Source organism: Cynara cardunculus (genome assembly GCF_001531365.2).
Source record: "Cynara cardunculus var. scolymus isolate 2C chromosome LG 1, CcrdV1, whole genome shotgun sequence".
NCBI classification, from domain to species: Eukaryota; Viridiplantae; Streptophyta; class Magnoliopsida; order Asterales; family Asteraceae; genus Cynara; species Cynara cardunculus.
The window spans coordinates 46947362-46957558 of NC_037528.1; the positions used below are offsets into that span (position 1 = coordinate 46947362).

Genomic DNA, 10197 nt, shown 5'->3' on the forward strand with positions numbered 1-10197 from the left:
CACAACTATTAACAAGGTTTAGTTTCATTTATTATAAGTTTAAGATTTGTCAGTTCTATTTTTGTTATTTATGTTTAAAAAATTACATTGATTTATATATTTTTGAACACATTTCACCCCTTGACCTCGTTGGTGATGACAAATTTGGAGGAGTCGACTCAATGGTGGATCAAAAGCAGGGAATTTTTGGCGAATAATTATTATGAACAACCGGACCCTGATGAAGGGATTGGCCACGAATCAGATTATGACGATGACGAGGACGTCCAACCATTGGAAGCACGTCAATCATTTGCAGCGCACACTTCTCATAGAGCACGGTATGAGCCACAACATCGTCATTCATTAGCGGCATATACCGACATCCCCCAATGGCGTGTTGAATTAAACCAATTCAATATTGGGTTCGATCAAAAGTTTGCGTCGGTTACAGACCTTATACACGAAAAATATGGGCTTATCGACACGAGACTTAATATATGGGAGAACGAGGTGCGAAGACCAAGAACTAAGGTTGATCATTCACCATACATGCCTCCGCAAGATGACTATGTAAGTATGTTTAATTTTCTTGATGTTTTAATTTACAAGTTAACAATTATATAAACATTAAATTTATATTGCATTGTGCATACGTGGTATATGGCGCAACAATACTCATCAATGGATGCAGTAAATATGTTTAAGGTTTCAATGTTTTTACGATTATTCTTGTTATGAGAATGGGCGAGATTGAGGAGATCACTTTGGCTAATTAAGTCGGTCTACAATAATCCGAAAATCAAGAAAGAATTTGATGTTAAACCTTCACTGTTTGTGTCGATTAACATGGACGTTTAATTCAATTGTCGTAAAGATCTATGAATCTATTATATATTATAAAAGTGTCCTAAAAACTATGGATGAATATGGTACATTATCAGGTTTTTTCCTAAATACCGTGTATCAACCAACTATACTTGATATCAACTTTTTTTCGATTGGTACATGTTGGTACCATTTTGTACCAACTAAAAATTGAAGTTATAAATTTATTTATATTGACATCTTTATCAACTAGATTTAGATGAACTAAAACAGTTGAGTATTCAAATAACAAGTTGATATGTGTTGTACCACTTATCATTGTATATATAAGCATTCAAATAATCGTCATATAGTACAACCATTCATTAATAATATAATACAAACGGCCATTGAGAAGTGACAACAGACCATGGAGGTGTGGACGAGTTACTAAGGTTGTTAGGGTTGAACGAATGAATTCAATCAAGTACTATTTATCCATCCATATCATAATTTAGCAAAACGAAAATATGAACATTAACCAAAATATGTTGTATTATACTAAACTTTAATTAATAAATAATTTTAAAAAATAAGTCGGTACGGTACGGTATTACCGTGGTACACGACTTCTAATACCACGTATCAACCAAGTTTGGATAGTTGGTATGGTACTACCAACCAATTAGAATTGGTACCAATTAAATTGATACGGTTGATATAAGAATTGGTTGGTTTGTCATGGTACAAAATTGACACCCCTACTAAAAAATAAGTAATTACTAATTTAAACAGATTAGTCACCAACAATAACGGTCCCTAAAAGAAGGATATCTCTAAAGCTTTATAGAAGAAAGAGAAATTATATTTTAATTATTTTTCACCGATAAGAAGCATTGAAATTATATGTTCAAGAGAGAAAAATAAAATTTTATTAAATGTATTAAATATTTTATTAATATAGTTATCGGAAACAACTTATGATTTTTTCATAAAAGTTCTTATCAACTTATTATAAGATAGAATGGTTTAATTTCTTTAAAAACTTCTTATTACCAAAGTTGTTTATACAAACACTCAAATATTTATCATCGATATCACACCGAAATAAGTTTTATCAAATAACATTCTCAATCATCAAATGGTTTAAGGTTTTCGTGGCTAGTGTAGAAATCCTCGTAGGAAATGGTAGATAACCCTACCAGTAGTAATACTTCCATTCTAAAATGGCCTTACGGCATCCCCAAAGGGTGTTTCATGTTTCCGACTCATCTCCGATCTTCCAGCTGTGGATAATCAATGGTTGCCATCGAATACTTTTTGGATTTAGGACACTTGTCCCAATTCGCACCACCGTTTAAACCCCCTAATACTTTCCTAACAAGCGATCACGTTTTGATATACATATTTTTCTTGATTACGAATCAAAGTTTGAATTCCGAAATACGATCATCAAATGGGTGCATCCTCGTCGACGGAAGAAGTTTCACCGGAGCAACGTGAGGCTGAATCATTGGCTGCGTCCACCGGTGCTCTTACTGTGCTTGAGAAAGCCTTTTCAGACCTCTCAGATCCTCAAACTCACGCTGTCTCCATCACTTCTCTACAGGCAAATTCCATTCTCAAACCCTAGTATCTTCAGCTTTTCAGACATTGACGTTATCTAAAGATCTAAAGAGTAAATTTTTAGTAAATCATAAGCATCAGTTATCAGAAACTGATACAAGATAACACGATATTCATAGGCAATTGTTTATACGCTCTTTTTGATTCAGTTATTTTACTAGAGATGCTGTAATCAGTCACAAGCACAAATTCCATTTGAAATTCGATAAAATTCTTAAATCCCATCTTTGGATAACAGTTTAAATTTTGGTTTGCAAGTGATGTTCTTTTATGCGCTACTTATGTATCTGTTTGTTGTTTCCAGAAATGCTTTGAACTATCCATAGATTACCAAAGTTGTGAAGCATCCTTCAAACCAGAAAACTTTCCTGGATTACTGAATCATCTAGGTCATGCAATAGTTGATCAGTTCTTCATAGCAGAAAAGGGTGGTCTGGATTGGGTTGCATTCTTGAATGGCTACACAAACTGCTGTGGGAGGATGCCAACTTCAAGTTCATTAAATAATTTATTGAAGGTGTTTGGATTGGCAATGGTGAAGTCAGGAGCCACAACAGGATTGCAGTTGGAGTCTAGTGAAGCTGATCATAAGATAAATGGATATCTACTGCCAGCTGATCTATTGATTCTTCTTTGGATGTGTTGGGTTATGTCTTGGAGCTCTAAAAATCCAGAGTTATCCAAAGGGAAAGCAAAATTTGGTCTTCCAGATATAAATAATTTAGTGTTATCTGCTGTTTCTTCTTGTGCTGATGGTGCTGCTGACTTAAATATATGGGACTGCAATCTATTTGACTCTAATATACAACTTCCTATAGGGAAGCTTCATGTGTGGGCATTAAGAACTGTGCCTAACCTTCCTGAATGTCTTGTGCAATTCATTCATTCAAGACTTTCCAACTCTTCACCTCAACAGGTACTGCATTCTTTTTAAGCATTTTGGGTTCAATTTCCACTTCTGTAACCAAGATGGTTATAAGGTACTGCTAATAATTATTCCTTTGGTGATTCTAGACTTTCTTTGTGTGTGTTTCTCTTCCGGACGAGTGGGATTTACCGGATCGGTTTGGGTCTGTTTGGTTTGGTGTAGTTTTGTCAAATATTTTATGTGCAGGTTTAGGTTTCGCTTCTTTACATAAGAATTAATAAACGTGTTCTTATTTTCTGTGGAAGACTTGTTTTCTTGAATGGGTACAATGGGTATTTATTAACAATTTTTTATGATGATGCTATGGTTTTGCGGTTTAACATCACCGATTCATGAAGCTACTACAAATTCGTTAATCTTTTTCACTAGTGAGGTCACTGATTGCCCCATTAAATATTTACTGAAATCCCCTTAATCTCCACCTTCATGAAGATGTTCAGCATTCCGTCAATATCAATATGATGTATAATTATTTATCATATTCTTGACATACATTTGTGTTCTAGTAACGCTCCCTTCTATTCAAAATGATGGAATCTGCATACATCTACATGGATAATGAATTACATAGTGGCTGCTTTTGTTGGCTTTAACTAGTATTCCATATTTCTTTTCCAACCTTGAGTTTGTATCTATACGAAATTCTTTTTTCTATTCACTGGAAGGAAGAAGCCACACAAAACACAAAGGTGTAACTAATTATATTCAAAGCTAAAGTTAAGCTGCATGGTACTGATTGACACTGGTTTTCATGAAACATTACTCATTTGCAGCTTTTCTACAGTTCTGGTGTTTTCCTAATAGATTATATATATATACACACACACACACATATATATATATACACGTGTTTGTTATATCACATATTGGTATATCAGATGCGATCTTTCATGGCTAATTGGGAATATTATTGACGGCAGGACAAATTGGAGTCAGCATCCACATCTATCAGTGATAGTCCCTCAACAGCACAATGCAATACTTATCTTCTGACTTCTGGCAGGGCCTGGTCCATTTCCCTTACCCTGAGAAGTACTGCACGTGAAGAGGTTTTGAAAACATGCTTTGCACATCACGATGATGAAGCTAAAGAAAACATACTATATAGGTTTGTGTTCTTATCTATCTCTTTTAGGTATAAAGTAGAATAGTTGACTACTTATATGTTGCTTGAGCTGGATAATGATTTGTTTTATCGAGCAGAAAATAAGATTCTGTAAAATATTAGGGTAATAAGTAATACTAACTTTGATATGTTATTGCTTACCTGAGATGATGTTCGACTTTTAGGCTTGCTAGACTTAACCTGCTAGGATCCCGCATTCCTATTTTGTGTTCAATCTTATGTCATGCTTTGATCAATAAATAAAGTATGTGAGGTCCTAGATTAAGGGGTCGTTTATCAAACACTAACCGGGTAAGTGCTTATTGGGTCACTTATGTTACAGATGAGCATGACGACATAGAATCTTACTTGGGAAGAGGCATGGCAAGGACCGAGAATCTTACCCTGTAAGAGCGGGTGGTGACTTTTACCCGGTTAGCGCTTACCGGGTAAGAGACACTTACCAATAATCTTACTATGTCATTTTGATGGTCTATAATCTTACCTGTAAGGTGAGGGTGGTGACTCTTACCCGATAAGTGCTTATCCAGTCAGCGTTTGGTAAATGGCTCCAAAGTTCTTTTTAAGCATGCACCGATTAGAGAACTTTCAGGAAGAGGATAGTTAGATAGATAGCCATGTAAATGAAGCCAATTAGAGATTGAAAGCATCCGGTAAGGTTTTGTGTATGGTAGAGAAGTCAAGATAGCAAATCTTTTGTGATACTAAAGACCAATAGGCCATGTTGAACAACCATAAAATAGCTTATTTTTTTAGCTTATTAAGAAAAACCCTTTTTTAAGCTAGCTTTTTAGGAAAACTATTTAAAGCCCAGTTTCAAAAACTCCTGGGTTTTTTTCCAAGTATACCCCTTATATTATTCCAATTAATTTTTGAACATGTTTTTCTAATCATTTTACATTGTTATCTAGCTGATATCAACCAACAACTAGCTTTTCAGCAAACGACAGCTAGATTAGTATGCCAAATATAGCCAAACTTTGCATAACTAACATATGAATGGATTACAGTCATTTTCAAATATAAAAGATTGATTTGTTTCAGTCTCTTAACTTTTGCGTTCTTGTAAATATCATGTAGGTCTTCTCTTCATGGCAAAGGTTTAAACAGGCTCTGGTCAAACATTGAAGGGTATAATGGTCCAATACTTGTGCTTATTTCTGCTACTTCAGAAGATCGTAGTTGGATAATTGGTGCACTTACTCACCAGGCTTATGAGAACAAGGATGCATTCTATGGAACATCTGGAAGTCTGTATGCTATAAGTCCTGTTTTTGATCATTTTACATCTTCAGGTGCGTAACAAATTGGGTGGTTTTTTCTTGGTATGTTCTGAAGATAGAAGGATTGAGATTGAGTGAATATTTTTTCAAGCAGGCAAGGAGAAGAACTTTGTCTACAGTCACTTGCATTCCCCTGGTTATGAGCGGAATCCAAAGCCTGTGGGAATTGCTTTTGGAGGATCCACCGGAAACGAGAGAGTTTTTATGGACGAAGATTTCTCCAAGCTTACTGTCCGCCATCATGCATTTGACAAAACCTACCAACCTGGTGCCCTTTTCCCAAATCAGGTACATTCTTGATGTGCACATTGGTTAGGGGCTGTTTGATTTGTTTTCCATTTAGTCCTGTATGTATAAAGCTGTTTGTGTATATTAATCTGTTTGTATAGAACGGGAAGGTTTTTGTTTGGAAGGGTTTTTCTTAGGTGGAAGGAACGTGTTATAATTGGGAGGGAGAGGTTTAGAGAAAACTTGACATCCCGCATAAAAGCCCCCTAAGAAAAAAACTTGACTTCCTAGAAGCTTACCGAATAAGCCACTTTCTATATCATTAAGCCACTACCAAACAGTAATGTATAGCTGACGAAATAAGTTGTGAGTCTAATAAAGCTCATCAAGCTGCTAACTACCTGATAAGCTAGGTATTGAGCTATTGGCTGATAAGCCTCCTGTTGGTTAATAAGATAGTTGCTGGCTGATAAGCCAGCTGGCTATCGACTAAGAAGCTAGTTGTTGACTGATAACTGATGGGATTAATCGAGGTGCGTGCAAGTTTTCCCTAACACCCATGGTTACCAAAAAAAAACCTTCTCCAAGATTGTTGTTCAGTTTCATATGAAATCAATTTGAGTTGTACTTGATGATAGGCACAACCCCTTCCTTGTGTGACCATCGATAGATCTTGTGCTTATCCAGCACGTGAACCTTTCTACAGTAAAAAAATGCAAAAAGTCATTTGGACCTCCTAATAATAGAATACAAATCAGTAGTTTTTTGTGTTTCATGGAGAATATGCATGTTTGTAAACTATACTTCCTTACACTTCACTAATGTTGCCCCACAGGGCCAGTTTTGGCATGTATCGGAATCTGTCGACGCATCTTGCTTGCATTTTGCACAAAATACATGAAAATAGAACATATCTTCGGCTCGTTCCTATTTTGAGAAACCATCTTCCAAAAGCTTCATTGTGGGATCTACAATTGAGATGTGTAGTTAGTACATTTTTTAATTAATTGAATGACAATTTTACCCTTAATGATAAAGTCAAACCTTCTCTCCATATCATTTAGTCTTGAATATTTGTGTTTCATAATTAAGGGCATAGTTGGAGCTTTAGTAGATTTAAGAACATGTCCAACAACTATGCTGAAGTAGAGATTTTGAAGGGTGCTTCAACAACCATGCAAAAATAGAGAAACATATTTGGAGAAATCTCCAAAACTTAATAGAGAGAGAGAGAGAGATTATTTTATTTTATTTTTTTGATTAACCTGGATATCCAACCCGCTATGCGAGCCGACTAATTCCAGGGCGACCACCTGCTTTGCCGATAGCCCGGAGTCACCGCATTTGAACCTCCGTGGCCACAAGGGGATTTTTGTTCCTCCTTAGATTTGAACTTGGGACCTCTTGGTACTTTTGACCTTTGGAGCCAAGCTCAAACCAATCATGCACCACCCTCGTGGTTATACACACTTATTTTTAACAGTAGCATATGTTTCTTTACAGGTTCTAGTAATAGAAGCTTAACCATTAAGTTCTCATTACAGGTTCTAGTAATAGAAGCTTAACCATTAAGTTTTCTTTACAGGTTCTAGTACTAGAAGCTTAACCATTAAGTTTTCTTTACAGGTTCTAGTACTAGAAGCTTAACTATTAAGTTTTTTGTATTTATAGGGTTACTTGGCTACAGAAGCTCAAATATTTGAAGTGGAAGCATGGGGATTAGGAGGGGAAAAGGCAAAGAAAGTTCAAAACTCACTCAAAAAGAGAGAAGAGCTTTTTACTGAACAAAGGAGAAAGGTAAGCTTATGCACACCATTCATTCTCTTGTTTCATTGCATCTAATACCAACTTTCCTCTTCTTCTTTGTAGATTGACTTGAAAACTTTCACGAATTGGGAAGACTCGCCCGAGAAAATGATGATGGATATGGTCTCAAATCCCAATGCCGCTCAGCGGGAAAGAAGATGATCAAATGCGGTTTGAGTGAGACAACGTAACCTTCTCATCGAGTCTTTTATAGTGTACCTTTCAAATAATGTCTTTTGCACATCGACGTAAAGTTCTAAAAATGGCATAAAGTGTGGCGTGGCGTTGAGATCAATTGATCACGGGATAAGCAGCAGCATCGGAATACAATTTGGGCTATATCTATATGTATATATGTAATTCTATGATGAAATAAACATTTTTGTTTGCATTCCGGTCAAACATGAAAGATTCACCTGAAAAAAGTTGAAGCCTAGAAACCTGAGCCTAAGGGGCCGCTCACCTAAATGCTTACCCGGTAAGCGTTTAACTTTATGAGACAACTATAAGTTATTTTATTAGGTAAGATTGTAGTACATCAAAGTGTTACCATATGCAACAATTTACCAGGTAAGCATTTACCCAGGTAAGAGTCGTCACCTTCATTTACCAAGTAAGACTCTCCATCTTTGTCATTGCTCTTACCGGGTAAGATTTTTTACCCTTACCATGTTCATCCGGTAAGGAAAATTACCCAGTAAGAACTTACCGAGTAAGTTTTTAGTAAACGGCCCCTAAGCGTTTGCACATGTCTCGCCAACTTTCTTTTCAAGGCCTGAAAAGCTTGGTTCGGGCCCGAACTGAAAAATTTATTGGGTTTGATTGATTTGATTTACTCGATACATTTCTTCGGAAATTAGGGCTATGAACTAAAACCTAACACAAAAACTACTACAATTCTTGAATTCTCTCGACAACATCGTCATGCTCGTATCGGCTTCTGTAGAATCGCGGACAAATAAACGTCGAACTTCCCCGACCCATTTACCTTCTCTCCCACCACCCATTTATGCTTCTTGTATCCGAAAACATCAATCAAATGTGTCAAATTTCTTCGATTCTCTTCGTTGGAACAAAGGAAGTTGTCCAACCACAACAAACCGCCCGGCCTAAGAATCCTATCGACATCAAACATCAAGAACTCGAGTTTCGATTTCTCTAACGCGTCGTCACCGATACCGAATCCATCTCCGGCATGAACGATGTCGAACACGTTTTCGTAAAACGGAAACCTGTGATCTGAACTCAAGTACAATGGAAACAACCCTCTAGCAGCTATGAATTCACTAGAATGGGCATCCATGTTTGAAGTTGTAGTGACTATAGTCACATTCTTCTCAGCCATTCTAGCAGCAAATGTACCACATCCACCACCAATATCAAACCCAATTCTAATCCCACCATTTCCTCCTAAAGCTAAAACCTCATCAATCAAAAAGTCATTTTTACCCCTGGGTTTCAGAAACCTTCGACTTTCATACCCTTTGACCAAGTCAAAACAGTGCCCATTCAGTTTCTTGCTGTTCAAACTGTGAATCCTTGACAAACACCTTCTTCTTGGTAGAGGCTCACAACCTCTTAAGATCAACTTCTGGGAAAGATTCCAATCATCTGGGCAAACTCCATTGATGTTGTAGTTCATGAATTCAGACAACAAATCGATGGATTTGACACAAGAATGCCCCACAGATGACACCATTTCTGTGATCCCAGTTTTTGAATCTTTACCCAGAGGAAGCTGGTGTCGATTCAAGAAGGATTTGAGTTCTTTTGGGATAGTGGGTGTCGAAAGATCGATGCTTTCGAAGCCAAGAAGGTGGGTTTCGATCTGGGAAAGTTTCTTTTGGGAAGAATCGATTTCTTTGAGGATGAAGAAGACTTGTTCTGAGATCAGAGAGATGGTTTTATGGGTATGATGGTGGTGGTGAGGAAGAAGGTGGTGGTTATGGGGCTTTTGAGCGTATTTGAAGGCATATAAAGCAAAGAGATTTGTGGTAATGACTGAAAAGAGCATGAGAATGTTGGTTGGTGAAGAACAGATTGTGGGTTTCTTGAATCTTGCAGTTTCGTCACCGATTTTCAGAGAAACTGAACCCATTTGTGGTTGGTTTGTTTGTTTTTGTGATGGGTGTTTACTGTTTTAGTGTTGTGTGTGATTTGTGAGGGTGAAAGGAGTAGGTGGAAGTGGAATGGCACGTGGGAAGCAGGAGGATGAGTGAAGTTGAGGGTCTTGGGACAGGGATATGGTGGGACATCCGTAGCATGTGGACGATGATGTGAAACGATTATTTTAAGATGTTAAGTAAAAGGGTATTTACGTAATATAATAAAATATATTTTGATTTTAATATTTTATTTTAGTTTTTATCTTAATCGATATTTAAAATATGATTTTATAAATTTTATATTAATAT

At 36.6% G+C, this 10197-nt stretch overlaps 2 protein-coding genes across 2 annotated transcripts; one reads left to right on the forward strand and one right to left on the reverse strand.

Annotated features, from left to right (window-relative positions):
- Positions 1-2054: 2054 nt before the first annotated feature.
- Positions 2055-8191, forward strand: LOC112514374. Its single transcript, XM_025120814.1, has 7 exons — positions 2055-2395; positions 2717-3328; positions 4261-4448; positions 5547-5761; positions 5844-6037; positions 7649-7774; positions 7847-8191. Exons 1-7 carry the CDS (start codon positions 2243-2245, stop codon positions 7943-7945), a joined length of 1587 nt encoding a protein of 528 aa, XP_024976582.1. The 5' UTR covers positions 2055-2242; the 3' UTR covers positions 7946-8191.
- A 436-nt stretch (positions 8192-8627) lies between these two features.
- LOC112525328 lies at positions 8628-9896 on the reverse strand. Its single transcript, XM_025135420.1, has one exon. The coding sequence runs from the start codon at positions 9879-9881 to the stop codon at positions 8706-8708; it is 1176 nt and encodes a 391-aa protein (XP_024991188.1). The 5' UTR covers positions 9882-9896; the 3' UTR covers positions 8628-8705.
- Positions 9897-10197: the final 301 nt, after the last annotated feature.

Excerpts from the sequence above, each read along its gene's own strand:
- LOC112514374 (XM_025120814.1), top strand. The coding sequence starts at position 2,243 with ATGGGTGCATCCTCGTCGACGGAAGAAGTTTCACCGGAGCAACGTGAG. Across the intron at positions 2,396-2,716 it reads TCTCCATCACTTCTCTACAG|AAATGCTTTGAACTATCCAT; the intron begins GCAAATTCCATT and ends TGTTGTTTCCAG. Across the intron at positions 5,762-5,843 it reads TGATCATTTTACATCTTCAG|GCAAGGAGAAGAACTTTGTC; the intron begins GTGCGTAACAAA and ends TTTTTCAAGCAG.
- LOC112525328 (XM_025135420.1), bottom strand. The coding sequence starts at position 9,881 with ATGGGTTCAGTTTCTCTGAAAATCGGTGACGAAACTGCAAGATTCAAG.